Below are 23,790 nucleotides of genomic sequence, written 5' to 3'. Positions count from 1 at the left end.
ATATTTTAATGCTCGAGTCATTTAGACCGGCAGTTATAGAAATGCAACTTAACATAACCTTATCCAACTGAAGAGAATATCAAATTCCTCAAAATGACATATGGAGCACTGGATAAAAAGTATTTAAAAGATAACAGTTTCATAGTTTCTCCACGAATCATAACCCGAGCCATGCTGCGTCCGTTGATTAGGGTCCGTTGTATTTTGTACATGTGTGTGACATAAACGGTTTACACACTGAATATGATTCTTTTAAAAGCAATACTGCCCTTCAGTGTGGCCTTCTTGAATTTCCCCAGGCAACACAGATCACTTTTTCCCACCAAACAGGGCAGATTTAAATATTAAATAGAATTTTCATTCAAAATATAGAAACATAGGTGCGCGCACACTGGACCATATTACTTTGAACAACTTTCACTCCACCAATGATACCTGCAATAAGGAATTGTTCACGCCAGCAGCAGCTTTCAACTCTCATTTCTTCAACGAAAAGGCCAGGTATTAAGTACTGAAAATAGGAATATCAATGAATGATGCACATTTTAACGGCTTATGGAGGTCACTTCACAATGTTACTCTTAGTTTTGCCTTTAATACTTCATGTTAGGTTGGGATCAAAGTTGAAATGCAGTTTATAAAAACAGATCAATGTAGGTGGTAAAATTGGAGCGGAAAAGACCAGACGAAGGACCAGGTGGGCTACCTCTTCTATCATTATCGATTAAAAGGGAGCACTTCAGGTTTGACCATAGCTTTGGTTCTAGAAAACATCTGCCAACATTTTGGGCCATATGTACGAACACATTTTCCAATTGACACAGAATGGGAAAAACCCTTTGCTACATCTGGCCCTAAGTCCCTTGGAAATTAAGGGGGTCTCAATTATACGGTGTTGGAAATCATTGTCTCCTTGCTCAGAGGTCTCCATATCCCTTGTGTGTTTGTCTTAGTGTTCCAAGCTGGAGTCTCCTAGACCCAGTCTGTTTCTGTATACCTGTCTGAGTGAGCATTTTTCCATGCCTCTAAGGCTTCTCTTTCTCCTCGTCATTTGACTTCTCTTGATCAGATATTCATACGTCCACCTGTCCTGTTAACTAGCTCTCCATGTCACAGGCTTCCTGGTTCTCCTTCTTCCAGCGTCAGTGTCCACCTGTCCCATTGGCAGTTACTGTACCCATCTGTCCCAAGAACTCTTTGTCCATGTCTCATCGTCACTGTCTCCACCCAGACGTCTACCTGGGCCTGTCCTCACCAGCTACCAGTGTCTCTTTCTCCAAGTTTCCCCTTTTCCTATTCCAGTCCCCGGCTCTGTCCACCGGTCCCAAAGTCCATGTCCCCCTCCCCCAGTCTTCTTGTCCTCACATGCCTTAAACACTCTGTGTGCCTACATCATATTCTTTTCTTATTGTTTATGCACCTCTGTATATTTAGTGCTCCAGGGCACTCCGAAACCTCCTCAAAATGGCATGTTAGATTTTACATCTATAGTGTTAAAAACGTTTATCTATTCAGACTCGGTGAGAAAATAAATTATATCAGGAACTCGCAAGAGTTAAGAGAGTCATCGAGTAACAAAGAGTTTGATTCTATAAAACAAGAAGCGATACATAAATACATATGTTGCTAATCAGAAAGTAACACACTTTTCAAAGACCATCACCTTTATGATAAAAAAAAAAGTTAAAAAAAATTGTTCTGCCCTCATTAGTGGAAGCTGGTGACCCTGGCTTAAGAAATTATGAGTATTTGAACCTCAAAAGAATACACAGAATTTCAGAAACAAGCATTTATCAAACAAATACAAAAATGATTAAATATTTTATTTAATTCAGAAAAAATGTTTAAAAAATACAATTGTCATTTTAGTTTGGGAGTTTTCTAAATTCAAATGAGGCCACACATCTTCCATGTGTTATTCTGTTCGAGGCAATTGCATTGCTCCCACAAATCAATCTGAGACGATTACCAACTTAATTTTTAGCCCCCAACTTTAAATTACCTCACGTTTGCAGAACATTTTACATTTTTTAATTATACATTTCGCTTTTTTTATATTCACTTTATTAATATGTTAATATTTTTTACTTTTCAAAGCAGTCACAAACCTCTTGAGTGGGTGCTGCAGACCCTCAGGGATCCCAGGACCACAAGTTTAGAACCACTGATCTATGTCCTTGTAGAGTACACAGACACCCAAAGACAGGAATATTCTGAGACAACTGGAGGGTGAGACTACAGTAGGCAGCAATGGAGGGTGTTTTCTCCAGGAGGATCCTTAATGTCCCAGCAGCATCCAATTTTACCCTCAAATTGTGGCAGGGAAGAAGCTGATCATGTCCTTCAGTTGAGGTAGCAAACATTCTTGTACTACCATCGATATTATCAACATCCAAAATAGCATACCAATACTGTGACTGGATGGGGAAAATTAGGGTGGGCTACGCTTATGACACCACAATCAATTTTACACAGTAACTGGACACTATTAAACAGCCCGGAGTGAAGATGAATGCTACAACAAGCATGTGACTTAAAGGATCACAACCTTCCACTATTTACTTGTGCAAAAAAAAAAAAAAAAAGGCAGCAGCACACAAGGTGAGATAAACAAACGTGTACATATACCATCTCCTTGGAATATTTCCGCAATCGTAAACACCTCCTCAGCATAAGAATTGTCAAACACAATAGGTCTTGCCTGGCGAATTAGCTTTGTCAATGCTTTTTTTTTGGTCTTTACTTAGGTTGCCAGCTGTACTCTGGTGTTACCTTCACCAATGCTTGTCCAATTACGGCGCAAGCATTGGCAAAGCTAGCAGTGCAATGAGTTGCTACCTTGAGGTAGCAGTTTGTATGCTTATACCATTCCAAGATGGCTGTCCCATTGAGAGTCCATACCACGGTCAGACGCAACATGACAAACGTCTTGAAATGCTACAACTATACCAAAAGAATTGCATTAGTAGATGGTTGCCTACTACGTTTACACATCACAAGACAACCATCAAAGTGTGGTACTAGTGTTTTTTTTTTTTTTTTTAAGTACAATTTTAAGATGACCACCCACTGCCACTACCTTTGCATAGGCTTTTGTAATCTCTGCAAGATGTATGTGGCAGAATAAAGCCAAAGGGGTCAGGGAAACGAAAAAGTGAGGGGGGGCACACAGAGTTGGGTATGATAGACAAAAGTATGGGTCTTATTGGGACAGCAGGGAAGAAGGGCAGCGGCATAGAGTGAACATGTGGGCTGGGGGTGGAAAAGCAGAAAAATAGAGAGGGGACACAAAGGAGGAAGGAGTTGTAGCATCAATAAGAGAGAGCAAGAGAGGGAATCAAATATCCCCCATGCACTGCAAAAAACAGTGTTTGATGGCTATGGGGTCAATGTCCCTCGATAAGGGCACCACAATGATGACCTGTCATGGATCTCTGAAACCACTGCACAAGTGTCTATCATCTGCATCTGCTATCAACTCAAAACCTTGTCTAAACCATAATACCTCTCAGAGTGTATCTGCAGGCTCCATCTGAGGCCAAACGTGTGGCTGGTGCGAATAATAATGCTACCTGATATACGGATGTTGCAATACACATCCTTACATTTACCTTCCTCAGACCACATGCCAAGGGGGATAGGTAAGGCAAGTTCTAAACCCCCTTGTAGTCAGTTTTCTAATGTTACAGCTGCCGGTGAAGGCTAACATGATCAGTAGGGAGCCCCACAAACTAGACTAATAGCAGCAAACTGCACATCTCCCCCACTCTAAGTGGAAGATGCTCTGCTCCTGCTTAAACACACTGCCACCATTTTGATTATATTCTATTAAAAGCAGAAGTAGTGACCAAAAATAGCTCCTTGGCTTGTTAGGGGACAGCCCAGATATTTCTGGTGAAGCTCCCAGTTGCCACACGCAAGCGTGCACAGGAACAAAAACCCTAAATAAACACGATTTTAGTAGAAATGCTGCCATAATAAGCGCCTTCATGGAGATAGGCAGCGACTGCTCGCTGCCCAGAGTAGAGCAATATTCACATGGACAGCTATTCCGCAGAGCGGTGTTGCCTTTCAGTTTGCATTTCAAGGCCTCTTTGTGATGGAGTGCTCCGAAATCCACAAACCATGTACAGCCCAGATGTGGTTTCAAGGGCAGGGCTCGGCGCGGCGAATATAACAGGCCCGCCTTTCATTGCTACTATAAATACAAGAAGGAGCGCTTCAACCTGCAATTTTGTACTCCGTGAAACTACAGGCACCCGGTTTAATGCGAGGCCTTCTCTGCAATGGCGTCCACTGGTACGAATTCCAGACTTTGAAGAAGCGTGGAACTTTGTAATTACAATAAACATTTACTATACGAACAGTTACCAAAAAGAGCCCGTTCTCCGTGGTTTTGTACTGCCATATGTCACCGGAGCAACCCTGTGATTTTGTGGGCAGCAGCACGCAGCATCTCAGAAGGGAACTAGGCAACAGAAGGCGCCCCTCACAGAGAACTGTGCTACAATGAGGGCCTGTTGCTGACATGACAAAGGGTGTGGAAATGATGTGCAAAATGTCAGTTGAACTGAAATCAGGTTCAACGAACGTAACTCAAAGGGAGGCAAGTACAATACATGCACTAGTGCTTAATTTGTGAGGGTGTCTGCGGGTACCAGTACTCATTTCTTACTTTTCATTATCAGACTTTGGGAATGAAGAGAACGACAGGAAGTCGGTGAGAATTGAAGACAAGAGGAGAATGCAGGGATTAAGCTTGCAAATGTGAACTAATGAAGAAGGAAATGCAGGGTGGTGAAAGCAAGTCACGAGATGGAGAAAAGACTAGGCACCCTGGGCATTGGGCAAGCACTGGTATTCATCAGCTTAGGGTTCCAGAGGAAAAACTTTAGGTCCCTGTACTTATATATTTTTGGTTAGTTTAAGAGAAAACATTATGAAGGCCTCCATTAATGGCGTCTTTAACTTTCATGGGGCTGGGTATAAACATGTTGTGTGGATGCCTTCGTTTCAGATGAATTAGAAACCAGCCCTGAGTGCTTGTGTTCTGGAAGAATCTGGTTTGTCAGGTTAGGCTGGGTATAGACTGATTTGTATATAGCTGGACCCAAACTGAGGCGATATGGTGTGCAAAATAACAATGGATTGGGATGGGGCCCCGAGTAATTACCAGTAGCTGAGATTAATTCAAGCATTCCATCCATCACTGTTTCCTGACTGAAGCATAAACCGGAGGAACAGTCCCATGTTCCTTTCGAAGACATGACGTGCTTCATGTAGTTTCCACTTGAAGTGCCCAGTAGTCCCTATTAGCCTTTTGCTTTTACTAAATGATATACAAAATAAACCTTTAGAAGAGACTTTCAGCCAGCCCCAGGTCTTTGTCTGTTGTTGTGTTGTTGTTCACATTTATCTTCAGACCACTACAGCACATTTCATGGGTCAAAAGGTCAGCACACTTTATCCACTGGATAACTTCAGTGTTTCTGATGGCATTCTGCTTTTTCAGAAGGAACACATACAGGGGTTCGGTTCAATACCTGATACTGCTATGACAATGCTTGCGTTTTTAGGAATACAAATTTTTGCTTTCAGCAATTTGTTTTTTAATAATGTGAGGAACCAACAGCTTGTCCAACAGTAATGTTTCAGAAACATTATAAAAAACAAAAACAAGCATTGGCAAAACCTATCAGTTTTGCCAATGCTGGTTTTCTACTTGCCAGCAATGCCTGCAGATGTTCCCAGAGAAGAGCATACCCTTTCCTAAAATGGTCTGTGCCCCCTTGGATTAATGACCTGGAGACCATCTGTGACCTTGCCTTGTCTGGAAATCACAGAGATCACACTTAGAAAGTCTACATGATGTCTCAACAATACACATTCCTTTGACCAGTTACTGCTTACTTCCATGCCTCCTTTAGGGAGACAGTCCACGCTCATCTCTGGTTGAGAAGACGTATGGCTTTTGCACAAGACACACTTTTGAACTGTCTATGGCTTCCTACTAGTGCCCCTGAAATGGACACAAACAGGCAGTTCTTTTTACTTCTCTAAACTTTAGAAGCGCTACAGCACCTGTCTGGAGATATACATCACCAGGGCCAGGGCACCATGGGGGTGATATTCACTCTCAAGGCTTGTTTTGTTGCGTAGCCATTTTAGTTATAGCTCCATGCACGTTAGATTAACACACTAGTCAGCTGTGCACTTTGACCCAGATATATTTTATTCGTCTTCGCATTGTTATTTTTACAATAACCACTTTTACGGTCTTGTTTTATTTTCATCTATCTAACTGTTTTTGCTTAGCCCAGCACTGTGTTCTCAAACAAGACATTCTTGATCACTTTGTGCTTCAGTCAAGGCTACAGTTTGGTACATTGCCGGTGAACGTGGTAGAAGTTTAGTCTCCAACATTCGTAGAAAACACACAGCCTTACGTATGGACATTTTCTTAGAACATCAGCTGTGTTATTATAAAAACACTTCCTAGTTCCATTACACGTTAAGGAGATTCCAGCCAGGGAACCACGACTGTATGCTGATTGCTGACTGCTTCGCTGCAGATGCTAACGCAGAATACAGGCCATTGCTCAGGTTTGAGGGTCGATGTCTTCCCGGGGGAACCTGAAAGGCAGAATTAAAGATTAACATGCTGTGCTCAGATTATGATTTAGAAAGGAAATAATCCATACATTTCTACTGACAATATGATAGCGTTATCCTTGTGCTTCACTCTCCTAGTCACAATTTTAATATTGTCATGTTGTGTCGTCCTGGTTATTGCAGCTCACGCTTTGCAGTTGTTTTATTAAACCAATTATTAGAACATATACTGCTTCTGTCTGTCATTTATGAGACCGAATTGTGAATGAGAGAACCGGATGCCACCTGAGCGACCACGACTTCCCTGAGAAGCCTAATATGTAATGCGCTCGGCTGCCCATTCATCCCTATCTCTTGGTAGAGATGAGGCACTGCTAGTTAGCCAGAGCAAAACTCAGATTTAGAGCGACAGGTGTCATCCACAGTGGGTCAGACTCAGTCTCCCACGCCGTGGACGATCTTGCTGCTCAAAATCCAGTAGTCTCATTGGAATAATGATAGCCTCTGCGACATGGCGTCACCAACGTTTGGTCAGGCTCTAATTTTCGGGTCCTCCGGAGTATCTCTGTCTCATTATATATAATGACACCTCAATGCCGTATGCGAAGACGTCCGTGGTGCTGAGGATTTCCACCACAGCTGCGTAAGTAATCCTACTACAACTGGCGGTTGTTCAAGCTTGAACTTTAAAAGGAAACACCATTTTGGTGTGCCTTCTCTAAACTCATAGTGTTACTATTATGGCGAATCCCCAACAGGTACAAATAGCTGTTAATATGAGACAACCTCTAACAGCACACTCACTAGCAAATTGCCTAACGGCCCATGGAGGTCCAGTCACATTTGTGGTGGATGTCCATGCAGCTTATAGAACAGAATTTTTTCACTCTTGGGTCACATTTCCAGCAGTTGATGGGAACACAAATACATTTCACCAATATATATCTGCGAATGCGCCTGGACAATACAGAGCATACGCATATTTAGAGATACCGCTATCTTATCAAGAACATAATAATTGGCTTGATGGCGCCCTACCCCACACAATATTACAAGTAAGGTTAGGTCCACTAAGTAACGACGGTCCTACCTGGCCTTTATTGGCCACCTATACACCACATCCTGCGGTTGCAAATTTAGCAGTAGCTGAGGTTCGTCACTTATATATTGAATTAATAGCAATATATAGACGACTAGTACAATTTGTGATGCAAACACTAAATACTAACCCAGCGCATGATGCTCCAGCACATGCATATGCAGTAATGCCAGGTATTAATCATGCGACTGTACATTCGATTATGGGTAAAGTACCCGCCAAACGAGAAGGAACTCCGTTTTGGTTAGCACAGAAAATTAATACGCTGGAGGCAGTGTTTCCCCATACGGGACATCAGGATAAACATAGAATACTAACGATGTGCTTGCCCTTTGGGATGGTCCCTACAGTAGAAAACTGTAATACTTGGGACACGGTATTTGCCGCGCTCTACACTACCGCACATGGTACACCAGCACTTGCCAATTTACCAGAAGTACTAAAACAAATTTAAGATGAATATGGGGCTGCCCCGACCCTGGATTTGTGGATGCAATTGATAGGCTATTTTGCCACAGTGTCCTCAATCATTTTAAGTAACCTTAAAGGGGAAGTAGTCGCACTTGCAGTGCGCATGCAGCTTTGTGACGTTCCACAGCAGGATCAAGAACGAGAGCTGCCTAAAATAATAGCGGAGACCTATTCAAGTATTGGTCGAGATAGCTTAGGGGCCAGACCAAAAAAAACTAAATTTCAGGGTAAATCAAACAAAGATACCCCCAAGCAAGCACCTGAGGGTAATAAGAAACGCGGGGATAAAAAGCAACAAAGTCCGGAGAAAAGAAAGAGAGGGGAGAATCTCCGCGTATGGAGACCCCACAAAATAGGTATCATCTCAGAAACAGAGATAATATAAAAACGCCTGATAGATATCAATATACTGATACACGCCAATCTCGTTCCTTTCAGGACTCATCGGAAAAAAGAAATGAGAGAGGTGGGCGATCAGAGCGAAGAACAGAGTACGTGAAACCGAGACAGGAATAACAACGCTCTTCGGAGGTTTCTGATAAAAAAGGAAGAGAAACCCGCCCAACAAAAACAACAATTTAAAAAGAAAAAAGTGGCAGCAGTCGCAGTCTGGCATACCACACAGGAAGAGGGTCCTCTTGAAGAACAAGAATTGGGCCCTAGCCTTGCTAGACAGCGCGGCAGAGGTCACAATAGTTCGCCGGAATCTTCTAGAGCATCTGGAGGTGAAAGCAACTGATGACTTTATACAAGTAGAAACTGCGGACATGCGCGTCTCCACGCCTGATAGGGTGTACAAAGTAACGCTACAGTTAGAAGGAGACACTGAACGCACAATAGACGCAATCTTTTGGGATCGCATAGTAAAAGTATATGATGTCTTGTTGGCCAAACAAGATTGGCCGCCTGACTTTGTCCGTACCTGCCCATATGGAGAAGATGTCATTAAGCCTTCCTTCTCGCCTGTTGTTCCAGAGGAACTCGTTGAATCCTATTCCATTTAATGGGCTTTAGCACAAGCACCTGCATTATACAGAAATCACGTAGGATGGGATAGAGAATCCCCCTACCATGTAATTTCAATTAACTACGCAACAGTTTCAAAGTTTCAAAAATCCTTGTTTCAAAGTTGTGTTTTTCCCCAGTGGATATCTTAAAAGGAGAAGGGATAAGCTTTGTGGCTATACACCAACCTACGAAGTGTCTTCAGCAGGTCTTCTTTGTGACTTAAAACATGCTCGTCACCTAGTCATATGGTTGAAAATGATGTGAATGACATGGCATGTCAATCTCATCTAGTTCAATGTGAGTTGGTTAATTTATGACCCTTGATGTCCATGCTCCTTCCCACAGTCAGCATCCTTCAAAACTTGAAGTTTCCAGTAGCTTTTTTTCTCCCTTTGTAGAGATAGCATTGAGTGGTGAAAGATTTTCTGTGTCATTTACAGTTTGATGGGCTGCACAAAAGCCAGTCAAGTCAGCACAGGCTCTGGTCTCATCTATCCTAGTGGAGGACCACCCACTTTACGATAAGAGCCCTGCCTGCCTATCATGTATCTTACTGCTTTCAATGCAACCACCTGTGCAGTAGCTGAAGTGTAGACAGAGCACTTTGCAGAGTAGACCTTGGGTGATTTTGGCCACGATCTGTAAACTTTCTTGTTTTCCAAAAACAAGTTAGAAGCAGTATATATAAAGAATGAGGGAGGGAGAGAAGGAGGGATGAAGAGTTGTGAAAGAAATGAAACAGTTGTATACCACCCACATGATGGCCAAAAAAGATGGCTGCTTATCGGGATGAGAAAAAGCCACATATCAAACTAGGAGCAGATCTGTGAATAAACGCCAGGAAAGACTATACAGAAAGTTATGTATACAGCTAAAGCTGAGTGAAGTGGCGGCACATTACTGGGTCAGAGTTAGCAGGGATCATAATCAGAAAGATTACGAAAAGAGGTAATTCAATGACGTTTCGGCTTTAAAAGCCAGACATGTATCTTGAGTCTGTCACAGGGATTACCAGACTGAGGGAATATTTATGGAAGTAACAGGAGTGTAGATATGGAGTGATGGTAATCATTTGTCAGTTTGAGCACAATCTTTTTTTCACTAGCACTGTGGAGCAGAAGGGGACCTGGAGGTCAACAGCTGGCGGGCTCAGATGTTATGTCCAGCACAGTGTTAAGGATATAGATGATCTGGAAGAAAGACAAAGTAGGAAATACTCTTTGTGTGGGGTCACCCCAGATTTTTCACCTTTTGCTGGACTCTATATTTTTGCTAGCTTTGCAACTCTATGCACTTTAACCCTGCCAACCAGTGGTAAAGTGCCTGTGTTTGCCCATACACTTCGTCAAATGTGTATACTCTTAACTGGTATATCTATCTTGCCTCGAAGATCCTAGTACATGGTAAAAAAAAAAAACCACCCAGGGCCTGGAAGGTAAATAACACTAGTGGACTGCAGAACCTATGGTGCTGCTGACTCCAAGTATGGTTTCAGGCCTGCTATTGTAGTCTGAATGCAGCAGTGTAAAAATTGCAATTCAACCTGTCAAAATAAACCCATTTGACAAGTTAAAACGTCCCTTTTTAATGTTAAACAATATCCCCCAATCAGTCATTGTACCCTTGAAAGCAGGGCACAGGGTATTTTAAAAGTCGAACATGTAGAAATGTAATCTTACTTGTCCATACAGTTTCTAAAACCCAAAAGCTATTTTCACGTAGGAAGGCTGGCTTGCCCATAAAGAAACACTTGGAAGCAGTATTAAATCAAAATACTGTATGTCGGCAATTGGACCTTCTAGAAAAATATAACTACTTTTAAAAGTTATTAAAAATCCAAGTCAACCGTGAAGTCGGAGTCTTGATAAATACTAAGCAAAAGTAACTTTTTAAAAGTTATCTTTTCGCTGCCTGAAATTCTTGGATGCCAATTTAAATAGTCTCTCCAGTTTCTCCCAACAAGTGAATAGGTGTGACAAAGATATGAAAAGCCTCCCAGAAGCAAACAATAAGCTGACCTCAATGGTCAGAGAGGACACGACACACCTGAGTTCAGTAGAATATGCAGAGCAATTAGCCGCGGGCTTCCTTTTGAAAGCACAGCATCAACTCCTGCTTGGCAGGTCTGTTGAGCCACATGTAACACTTGGGGTGCACATGAATGGGAGAGAGCAGGGTGCCAAGACAATTCTTCTGTATTGTCTTTCTGGCTGCTGCTTGTGTCCTACCAGACCTCAGCCTTTCGGTTTGTTGTGGGTACAATGCCCGTCTCCAACTGAACTTTAGTGTTAGATGTGTGAGGACATTAGGATTACAATAGCACACTTCCCTCTAACATCACTGGCCCTCAGAGCCCAAGTTGAGTGTGCCAGAAGACTTTCACCATCTTGGATGTGCCCTGACACATTGCATTTTAGGCCTCTTTAAAGTAAGGCAAACATGGACTACTGCAAACGTAGGAAGGCCAGGGCCTAGGAACTTTTTGGCTAGGACAGTGGTAGGAGTCACCCCACTCACTAGCTCAAGCCATGCATAAACGTGGTATCTCCAGATGCCCATTTCAGTACACTTTTTGGACCTGCAGAAGATCATTAGAGGACTGGACCTGCTGTATGTGATCTAAGAGGAGCCTAAAGGACTGGACCTGCTGCCTCCTTTATCCAGGACAAAAAAGTAGAATCAAGGGTCAGTTGGCTGATTTACTGTGTGGCTACAGGGAGACAACAAGCTGCAAGAGGCCTTTATTTGAAAGGACCCAGCTACCAATAGCAACTTGCCTGCCACTCTGAGTTGGCCTGCGCCTGACACGGTGAGTCTCTAAGTGCCTCCCCTTAGGTCTTAGGAGGCTTTAGAAGTATACTCCTGTGCTGGATTGGGACTAAAAAGACTAAGTCACAAGGTAAACTCGTTGAGCAGGGCGAACCTGATTGATATATCTGACCCATGCTCAATCGCTGTCAGTCTTAACTTTCGCCTAGATCTACAAAGATCAATGACTATCATTGGTGATTTGGGCTGCCATTTCTACTTAAAATATTAAATGTTCATAGCTTTAGTTCCGCTTATTGGATTTCTGTCATTTTGGTGTCACGTCATTTATTAAATTTTACTCTTTTATCTAATTCAGTTTGGGATTTGTATTGTTTTGCATTTTTACTTTAGAGCTGTTTTGATACTGCACAAATACTGTACAGATTGCCCTAAGTTTAGTCTGTCTCCTAGGTGCCGTAGCCCCCAGGGAGTTGAGCTCAGGTAATTTAGTGACTTTGAGGTATCACCCTGACAAGGTTTGTGTCTGTTCTTTGAGGCGAGTCATCACCTACTACAAATAATAATCCAATTTTTCACATCCAAAATGTTATCTTTTTCAAAATGAAATATTTTATTTACCTAGTAATATTTAAGTGTTAACTATAACTATATATATCTTCTTTATGATTTTATTTTCCATTCCTTTTTTTTAATGCTGTAAATCGTTTTTGATGTACCTGCAAGTAAAATGTTCATAGGAGCACTAAACAAGAAAACAAACCTTTTTTTCTAAACCCTCTGCGGCACCCCAAACCCATCCCCTCTTCCAGCCCCCACCCCCTCCACCTGAGGTTTTTTCCCTTATGAGGCTAAACAAAACAGGTAGCATTGCATGGGGGGGTAGGGGGGAAAGGGTAGGTTGCTATTCAAAGGATACTGCATAAAACCAGGAACAACTCTTAGAATACTAGTCTACTGGTCCATGATGCCTGTTAAAAAAATAGGGCAATAGATTTTTGGGTCACTTTTGTAACCTGCATGGCCTTGCAACCTGAACAGCATGAAACCTATTCTGGAGTCAGGAACTGAGTGTTTAAGTCCTTTAATGGCTACTACAACATATTCTCCATGTTGTTGCCAGCACATCAGGATCTGCCCAGCCACTTTGAATTGAACCAGTCAGAGCATATTTAGGCACCAATGGTGCTGATATCTGTAACTTTATACCAGTGTTAATCCCCTCATGCCACCCAAGCATCTTTTTAAAGTTCCCAAATAACGGTGGGACGAATTTACACCAAATAACAGAAAACATGTTTTCTGAATAAAGTTCTAACTTTCTGCCAAAATTTGATATACATCGGTTCATCCATTTTTGTATAAAAGAGCAACCTTTCCTCTGAAAATGAACATGTGAAATAGCACTTTTGCCCTACCCCATACTCCTTGGTCTCTGGATCAGCACAAAACGTTCCATGAAGGAGCCAAAGTGGATTAACTGTTTCTTGAAACGCTTCATGCAAATTTGTCAACCTGCACCAATGTTAATAAAACAAAAAATGCCTTTCATATGGAAATTCTGACCTAACTATAAACAACACAGTCATGACTATTCTTCATGGAACCTTTTGTGTTGATCCATCAAGCTGAGACTAAGAAAATATATATATATATATATATATATATATATATATATATATATATATATATATATATATATCCAAAACGAAGTTGTCCTCATGTGAAAGCGCACTCCCAACAGGTTAATTAAACGGGAAGAAAAAGCAAAGCCAGCAACTCACAGTGAATTTCTTTAAGCAGTTTCATTATTCCAGGCCTTTGGTTATAAAATCATCTCTGGACACGTGTTTCTAGGTCAATCCTTTCTTCAGCAGAGAAAAATATAGAAGTGTTTCACCCTCGTAGGTGCAGCCAGTGCTGGGTGTTCCAGGCATTTCTTTCTTGTTGAAAAGACCGGCATGGCTTCAGCTTGTCTAATTGCAGGCACCTGATTAATCTCTTTAATTGCCAGTCCGCCCCAGTGGGCCTCTCAAGTGAGTACAGTGCATGCTGGTTATGGTGGTCCTGCATTTTTTAAAATTTTGCCCCAAGTGGGTTGCTGAAGCCAAACGAAATAATGAACCCAAGTGCAAAACCTATGTAGGCGAATCCAAAGTAAAATTGTCAGATTTGCTGTGAATAGCCCAACCTGATTGCTCTTATGTGATAATCCATTTTTAGTCACACAGACCTGCTTCGATGTGCAGTGGTGCTGCTTTCCTGACTGGACGGGCCGGTTAGTTATCCAAAACGAAGTTGTCCTCATGTGAAAGCGCATTCCCAACAGGTTAATTAAACGGGAAGAAAAAGCAAAGCCAGCAACTCACAGTGAATTTCTTTAAGCAGTTTCATTATTCCAGGCCTTTGGTTATACAATCATCTCTGGACACGTGTTTCTAGGTCAATCCTTTCTTCAGCAGAGAAATATATAGAAGTGTTTCACCCTCGTAGGTGCAGCCAGTGCTGGGTGTTCCAGGCATTTCTTTCTTGTTGAAAAGACCGGCATGGCTTCAGCTTGTCTAATTGCAGGCACCTGATTAATCTCTTTAATTGCCAGTCCGCCCCAGTGGGCCTCTCAAGTGAGTACAGTGCATGCTGGTTATGGTGGTCCTGCATTTTTTTAATTTTGCCCCAAGTGGGTTGCTGAAGCCAAACGAAATAATGAACCCAAGTGCAAAACCTATGTAGGCGAATCCAAAGTAAAATTGTCAGATTTGCTGTGAATAGCCCAACCTGATTAATTAAACGGGAAGAAAAAGCAAATCGTGTCCAGAGATGATTTTATAACTTAAGGCCTGGAATAATGAAACTGCTTAAAGAATTCACTGTGAGTTGCTGGCTTTGCTTTTTCTTCCCGTTTATATTAACTTGTTGGGAGTGCGCTTTCACAAGAGGACAACTTCGTTTTTGATAATTAACCGGCCTGTACAGCCGGGAAGGCAGCACCACTGCACATCGAAGCAGGTCTGTGTGACTAAAAATGGATTGTCACATAAGAGCAATCAGGTTGGGTTATTCACAGCAAATCTGACAATTTTACTTTGGATTCGCCTACAAAGGTTTTGCACTTTGGGTCATTATTTTGTTTGGCTCCAGCAACCCACTTGGGGCAAAATGAAAAAATTGCAGGACCACCACAACCAGCATGCACTGCTCACTTGAGAGGCCCACTGGGGCGGACTAGTATTTAAAGAGACTAATCAGGTGCCTGTAATTAGACAAGCTGAAGCCATGCCGTTCTTTGCAGTAAGAAAGAGATGCCTGGAACACCTCCAGCACTGGCTTCACCTACGAGGGTGAAACACTTTTATATTTTTCTCTGCTGAAGAAAGGATTGACCTTGAAACACGTGTCCAGAGATGATTTTATAACTTAAGGCCTGGAATAATGAAACTGCTTAAAGAATTCACTGTGAGTTTCTGGCTTTGCTTTTTCTTCCCGTTTATATTAACCTGTTGAGAGTGCGCTTTCACAAGAGGACAACTTCGTTTTTGATATATATATATATATATATATATATATATATATATATATATATATATATTTTTTCTTATTTTTTTTGATAGATGAATTTGTATGTCCGAAATTGTGGAGGTACACCACACAGTACAGTATATATATATATATATATATATATATATATATATTCCAGTTATCAGATGGCTACATCTCTCTTTTCGCACTTATATATATATATATATATATCTCTGGGAGACAGAGTTGTAGGAGCGGTGTTCTAGTCTCCCCTGATCAGATAGAGGGGTGGAGTTGCAGTTTGTGATCTTGGGATCCCGGGATTATGCCTTGCACAAGCTGTATCTGTGTCCCTCAGAAAGACTTCTTGCGGAGTTTGAATGGGAAAGGGGATGCTAGCGCGAAACAGTTTACATGTGGCCTTGTTATTGCCCGCTCTCTGATTAAACACAGGATTGAAATTGAAGACATGATTGAGTGCTTGAGCTTGGACTGCTTATTCATCACTGAGACTTGGGCCAGAGAACATTCTAGCCCCAATTTTATAGCAGCCTCTCCACGTGGCTACACTTTCTCTAGGCTTGACAGAACTGGTGGCAGAGAAGGTGGGTTGGCTATTATTTTCAAGTCGAAATACTGTTGTCATTTGGAACCCATAAATGTTAGACCAGATATCTGTGAATGTGCCTTTTTTAAGGTCCCTGAAAAATATTGTGTGTGTTGAGGATCTTTTGACTTATCGCCCTCCAGGCCTAAAAAAACTATTTTCCCCAACACTGGCTGGCCATTATTGAGCCTATTACCACAGACTCCAAGTTTATTGTATTGGGAGATTTTAATATTCATTTTGAGTACACTCAGGACCCCGATACTGGTGAGTTCCTTAATCTCATGGCAAATCTCGACTGGCACCTGAAGTTCACATCAGCCAGCCATCATGCCGGACATTATTAGATGGAATATTTGTTCGTCACAACAGTTGCGCTGTTCTGGAGAATAGGGCACTCGAGTGAACGGATCATCACCTTCTTACTTTTAGGGTGACAGACATTTTGGCTTTGACCCACTCTTCCTTTCCCCTAAAGCGAACTAGACAATGGAATAGAATAAAGGAGCAGAATCTCATCCCGGCCTGGATGTTAGGCTGGGAGCAAGCCAGGTTACAGTTTCTTTCAGCCATTGAAAGATTTGATTATGGGGTCAAATCGGCTATTGATCATCTTCCCCACCTAAGGATATCCCATCCCCTGGCCAAGAAGAAATCATCCTTACCCTGGTATACTATGGAAATTAAAGACTTACAGAGAATATAATGACGTCAGGAAAGCAGGTGGAAATTAAATCAGAACTTTGTGGAAAAAGAGAAGCTTAGATATGTGCTCAATGATTACAAACTCGCGATTAATAAAGCCAAAACTGACTTTTATTTGTGAAAAACAAGGAAGCAAAAAATGCCCCCAGAGAACTTTTTAGAGGGTTGTGCTCCCTCACTGCTCCAACTGCCCCCCCCCCCCTCCTCCCCCCTGGAATTGTAAATTCATAAGCATTTTGTAACAAGGTTGCCGACTTTTTGGAAAATAAAGTCATCCAAATTCAAGCTAATTGTGTACAGCATTCCAGGGTGCTGGACCCTTTTGAGCACTTAAATGTCTCAGTAAATAATGATACCCCTACTCTCACTAATTTCTAGTCTTTGCAGATGGAGCAGATTAGGAAACTGCTGGGGAGAGTTAAGTCTAGTTCCTCCAGCGATCCCTGTCCTCACCATATACTGAAGCTCACTCCGGATTTGGTGTCCTCGGCCCTTGTGCCTGTGTATCAGGAGATTTTGAACACTGGAGTGCTTCCACCCTCGTGGAAGAAAGTGATTTTTTTTTTTTTTTCAGAGCAATAACAAAGTGGTGCCCCTAATGATCTCAAGAATCTCCATCCTATAGGTTTGCTGCCCTTTCAGGCAAATGTTTTTTAAAAGCATCTCAATGCAAAATTGGCACAATTCTTACAAGAAACAGGCTGCCTAGATCCCTCTCAGGACGGCTTTTGGAAAGCTCATAGCACGGAATCTGCCCTCATCACCACCTCAGATTCTATTCGTGGACTGGTTGATAAAGGGAATGGAGCAGTTTTAGCGCTATTGGATTTGTCTACCGCGTTTGTACCATTTTGTCGCATCTGATGGTACATCTTCACCAAGTGAGAGTCAGAGAGAAAGCCTTGAGTATTCTAAAGTCCTTTCTATGTGAGAGATCCACCATAGTAAGTTGGGGTGACTTCAGAGCTGCCCAGTTCCAACTACCTTGTGGGGTTCCTCAGGGCTCCTCTCTTAGCCCCACTCTGCTTAATCTTTATTTGGCCCCACTGGCTAGACTTATCTGCTCTTTCTGCTTTTTAGCCGCCTCCTATGCTATGTGGATGACAATCAGCTCATCATTCCTGTTAACAAAAACTGGGAGGAGGTAGCAGATAGAAAATTCCATCACTGCATGAGCGAAATTAATAAATGGATGGGCCATAACTGGCTTAAAATGAATGGCGACAAAACGGAGATCCTATTCTTTGGCTCCAGCAGTGATTTGTGGAGCTCTGGTTGGTGTCCCCATAGCATCAACTAGAAACCTTGGGATTGCTTTTGACAATTCTCTATCCTTCAAGTTCCAAGTAAATTCAACCACTAAAGCTTGTTATTGGATTCCAAAAACCCTGAAGAAAATATTCCCCTATTTCCAGAAGGAACTTAGAATTTCGGTGACTCTGGCGATCTCTAAACTAGACTACTGCAACGCGCTGATGTTGACTATCGATAAAGGTTCTCTCGTCAAGTTGCAACTGATTCAGAACACTGCTGTCCGCTTGATATTAGATCTTCCACGCTCAGTTCCGGCTAACGGCAGCCTGAGACAATTGCATTAGCTACCTGTCGAGATGCGCATTACGTTTAAGGCTCTTTGAATGGCTCATAAGGCACTTCACTCTGAAGGCTCCGAGTACCTTTGTTCTTCTTTACAATGGTACGTGCCAAGCCGTCGGCTCAGATCATTGGGTTTCCGCTTGATTTTTGTCCCCCGCAGCCGCAAGGCTAAGTGGGGTAACAAAGCTTTCACAGTGGTAGCGGCCAAATGCTGGAACTCTTCCTCTGTCCATTAGGAAGGACGATAACTTCCTGTCCTTTACGAATAAGCTAAAAACTTGTCTTTTCCCCAATTTATTCTCTTTAGTTCCTGGCAGCTGTCTGCCATATTTTTTGTGCTTCTGTCACTCTCACTTTTTGCGATTCAATGCTTCGATGCTACGGCCGGAATGCGCTCTACAAATACTAATACATACAATGCATACATACACATATATACATATATATTAACACACATATAACCCTAACCTAAACACCTTACCTATATACGGACGGACTTCTTGATACATTAATTTGTATGACTGAAATTGTGGAGGTGCACCACACAGTCACCTCTTCTTCAAATAAGAATGGTGGATTTCTAACAGGGAAACCTTTTAATTGGAGTAGCACTAAATAACAAATCACCTCTTAAGTGCTAAGGTAGCAGTACAGTTGACTGAGCGCATAGACATATTATACCAAACAAGCACTTGCAGCGATAAAAGGTGAAACCTCTAAATGAAAGTGCCTCTTCAGTCACTGGGGAGTTAAGCCGCTCAGTCACTGAGATTTACTTTCTGTTACTCATCTTTGCAGTCATGCATACATTCATCCTCCCACCAACTAAATACAGTAAAACAAACACACTGAATCAACAAGTATATTCCAGGTAAAATAAAAAATAACAATAGAAAATAGGAAACACTGCCCTTCTGTGTATACCCTTGCACTTTAAGATTTAATTTTAATTACAAATGCTTGCCAGACATCTAAAGCTTTCATGCCATATCTAAATGTTATTTAATGTACACATATAGTTAAATTACAAATATGTTTAGAATTTCAGTTGGGAAGCAATATACAGCCCATCCTAGGAAGACTTACCAAGCATTTTTTACAGTGCAAATTTTCTTCTCCCAGGATTAGTCAATAGGTGAATCCAACACCAAAACCCTTACATAATATGGTAATCTTTGAGATGCGATGTAACAAAAACCTGTCACCTTTACCAAAGTGCAGCAACAATACACCTTTTAATGCATATTGGCTTCAACATATGCTTTTCAGAATACATAAGTCAGGTCTATTGTCATAACGTTTCGAAATTAAAAGATCAGGTCATGTGTTCTGCAAAGAACCAATCAGGTAAATTGCTCACAAAAATAACCAATTCAGGCCTTCTGTATTGAGTAAATGCCTTCCTGCAAGGTAACTATCAGCACTCCAGTCATACAATAACAAATCTATTCGAAATTACAGTTAGTAAAACAATATATAACGTTGCCTAAAAAGACTTGGCATATGACCTCTGACCTATCTTTTCAGAGTACACCTATTATGCTATAGACTTCATCATTCGTGTGCCACCAAAGCCAACTCAAGCCTACTGTTTGAACATAATCCCTCCAACGCAAGCAGTCTCCTTCAGCACACAGGCATGCACCTTCGGACTAATCAAATGTTTTAGAAACTAGCCAATGGGTCGTGCTTTTGCAACCTATTTGCTTTGCCAATGTCTTTTTTAGCTACGGTGCACTGCATCCCGAAGCTGTGCGGCAAAGTTAATGTTTTTAAACGATGTCTGCAAACGCCTCCAAATGACGTGCATGAATATAACAATTGTCCCAGGGTACTCATTCAAAAGTGGTACCTCGAACCAGTCCCAATATAAAGGCAAAATTGCTCAAATTGTCATTTCAATTTATTCTTCAAATGAACACTGTGGATCTAATCTCACTATGTGGAGAGTCTCCACACTTAAATGGTGCCTAAAGGAGTGAGATTAGTTCAACTGCGTTCTTGTTGAAGAATAAAGTGAAATTACCATTTGGGCAATTTTGCCCCAATACTGATATGTGTTCGATCTGTTTGGGACCAGCTTCGTTGCATTTGGTATGAAAAGTATTGGTACTGGTTCTTGAAGTAAATGCCCCAGCACTGCAACACTTGACAGTGATAGGCCTGGTAGTCAGATGACTACATCCTGAAGAGACTCTAACAGTCACAGAGGGCCAAACGTCGACGACCCCCCACCCTCTTGGTTGTACTTGTAATTTAACCTCAAGATCTTCCACACTGACATATGCAAAACCGGTTATAAATTTTATCAATCAATGCATACAACTATTGTGAGATGTACAGCGTCTTATCTATGTTCTTTGTGTGCATATATAATCAGCATTGGAGCACTGCGTTGTCTGCACTATGATCACATGTTTTTTGATTGTCACATTGGCATTGTCATGTTTTGACACTGGAGTCAAAACGTGACAAGATGCAAACTATCAGTCCTGTGTTTGGTCTTCTTTGTAACTAATTTTGGCCCAATGAGTAAGTATGAGTTATTTTGGGTTCCTTCTAAGGCACATAAGAAGGTACCACTTTTGAAAGAGTCCCACTGGGCAATTGTTATAATAATATATACCTACCCTGGTCCACAAGGGCAGATAGGGTTCTCCTTGTTGTTTAAACAATACAAAATGATGTGATCAGTAACTATAAACAAAAGAAAATGCACAAAAACGTTTTTTGTTTTTTTTTAAGTAGATATAGTGGAACAACGAGAGATGGAAGCAGCATGGGGCTCGGTGTCAGGGGGAAGCAATAAAAAAAGTGAGAGAAGGAGGGTAGGGGAGAGAGGAAGCACATGATCGAGTCCAGTAGGGAGAAGCACACAGATGATAGAAAGCATCATGGAGTGCAGAGGAAAAGAAGTACACGGAGGAGACAAATCGACGAAACAGGCACTCTCATTGAATGCCTTACGCAAAAGAAATATATATAGAGTTTCAAAAGCAGTGTAAGCAGACATGCGAGCCAGCCCAAAGAGACTAAAGAGGCAATGCTCCATGGGAGAGAGAGACACAAGACGGACAAACTGGGACACAAATAAAAATGAGGCAAATCTGAGTGACAAGAAGGCTACCATTGATAGGCAATGAGCAGGCTCAAAGCCCCTTTATGCACTCTGTCAGCCACAATATGCAAGCAATAGGCAGCACGTGTCATCTAGTAGACTTGACCTAAAGTTTATCAACATATTGGCAGAACTTAAGTGCCTCTCTCAGTACTGCTTCTTAAATTTGTTTCGTGGTGAGCACAAAATGTCAATCCAGACCTAAAAGCAGCATGTGCTGTCCAATATGTTGTTTTCCAGAGAACCATTTGTTTAAATAAACTAAGAATCAACAACCTATATTCAACACAGAGCAGACTGCAAGAGACACATTTTCCTTTGATGTGGATTTAGTGATTTTTGACACCATGCAATTAACTCTGCCTACGCTGATGACCGTACTGAGGGGCAATATATGTTTTCTCAATGCATTTAAATAGAAGGTTAGTATCTGACATTATAGACGATGGACAAAATGCTCTAATTTTCTAACTTATGTTCTTTCAAGTAACCTGGTTGTTTTACTGTTACCAGCACTGAAGTTCAATTAGAAGGTGAGAGAGTAAGACACAGGCAGTGCAGACCACATGGCTTCTCATTTAATACAAAAAGTGAACTGCTAAGAAACGGCTACAGGTTAAGTGCACGTTTGTTTTGTTTTTAAATAAGGGGTTGTTTGCAAAGGCAGGGCCAAGGGGATATACGCATATGAACTTTGATTTTAGGACTACAGTTCAGCGTTGAGGCTGCAGGAAAGAAAATAGTGCAATCCTCTCAAACCTAATTAAAAAAAACACCACACAAGAAACTCGCAGAACAGGTGAGAGCGTCATCGCCGCCTCCCAGTTCTGAGAAAGGGGGAGTGGTGGTGTCCAGTTACCCCCACAACAGCCTTCCACGAGTACAGCTGTGGTTTGAAATGATAATGCGCTACTCCAAACGCAATCACGTCACTGGTTTTTATTTTCAGTTCTAACGTGATTATCAAAGGAACTTTATCGGAATTCATCGCGCAACAAAAATCTTCCATCTACAAAGAATACTGCACATTTTTGCCATTACAACGATTGCACCAAAGCATTCTTTGGCGAAGTAATGAGATGTGTGTGCGTATCTATTTTTGCATCACCAGTGTGCCAATTGGAGTAGGCCTTCGTAGTTGATAACTCGGTGACAAAGTATTTCGCGTCGAGTGGAGAGGCCTACAAGAAAACAGGAAAGTGAAAATACGGCGTCATTGGAGTCATCCCTGAATATAAGTAGAGGTACATATGGGCTCTACTGATGTCGGCATAAAGTAAATATACATTTTAAGCGTATTTCTTTCTACTTACCCATGCTTTGTTGCGCGTGCTGCTTCAGCCAACGCCATTTGCGTTACGGGTGACACACACACACACACGGAGCGCAAGTTGTGAATCAGGACGGCTGGTGAATTCTGGTACTTGTGGGCCGGCACGTAGCTTTCAATGAAACGTCTACTGTCCCACCAAAGTTACAAACCAAAAAGCGCTCGAGTCCCATCATTTCTACGGCATGCTGAGAAGAAAAATTAAGTGTCTCGGTGCAAATGCATTTCTCGTAGCGCTTTAAGGGCTTCCTACAAACTGCTCTGCTCTCCTCCCACTCTCCCACCCAGGTTTACTAACAGCAGACAACTGTGATGCACAGTAAACAAGTTTTCCAGGTGCACCTGGAGCGGCTCACCCAGTTTATATTTTTTCTATCGCATTGTCATTTAAATCAAGGGCTTTTAGTGGAATAATAAGAAGTGCCTCTAAATGCAGCATGGGCAAAGAGGCTGACAAGGAGTCATTTGCAAGGGGCGTGTCCTATGCAATTCAGGGCGTGGTTTAAATCTAGTGAATTTCGAATTTTCTGTCTCATAAATTCCAAAGTGAGCATTTACCTGAGTGGAAGGTGCAAGAATACCACGTCTCAGCCGAGCAAAAAAAACAAAAAAAAAAAATAATAATAATAATAAATGAAAAAAAAGACACTAATTATAAGGCGGATTGAAAAAACACATCAAGCGATCACAGAGGAAATGTCCCTTGTCCCATTTGAGAGAATCATATTCACATTTTGCTCTTTCCTTTTTAAACCCATTATCGCATCTTTGTATGGGACCCGGCATTGCTCTTTCTTTCAAAAATACATTATTAGTTCCCTCCCACCCAATGCAGGGACCAGAATGGCTAAAGGGCTAACTGCCCCTGTAGCTGCAAACAAATAATGAAACAAGCATTGGCAAAGCCAATAGGTTTCACCTTTATTTTTTCTTTTGTATTCTATTTTAGTAATTGGATT

At 41.7% G+C, this 23,790-nt stretch overlaps 1 protein-coding gene across 3 annotated transcripts in view; it reads right to left on the bottom strand.

The window, feature by feature from the left end:
• The window catches only part of TRPV4 (transient receptor potential cation channel subfamily V member 4), a 467,135-nt gene that overhangs the window by 345,184 nt on the left and 98,161 nt on the right, over window positions 1–23,790 (bottom strand). The window contains exon 1 of one of the 3 annotated variants that reach the window (XM_069214731.1): window positions 22,815–23,263. The exons of the other annotated variants lie outside the window; for them this stretch is intronic. Within the exon in view, the coding sequence (XP_069070832.1) occupies window positions 22,815–22,852 (38 nt within the window). The 5' untranslated portion in view covers window positions 22,853–23,263. Of the gene's footprint in view, window positions 1–22,814; window positions 23,264–23,790 lie in introns of those variants that run through there. 3 annotated transcript variants of the gene reach the window in all.

Source organism: Pleurodeles waltl, chromosome 11 (assembly GCF_031143425.1).
Source record: "Pleurodeles waltl isolate 20211129_DDA chromosome 11, aPleWal1.hap1.20221129, whole genome shotgun sequence".
In the NCBI taxonomy this organism is placed as follows: domain Eukaryota; kingdom Metazoa; phylum Chordata; class Amphibia; order Caudata; family Salamandridae; genus Pleurodeles; species Pleurodeles waltl.
The sequence above is the reverse complement of the archived record's forward strand: the minus strand, read 5'-3'. Positions and strand labels throughout refer to the sequence as shown.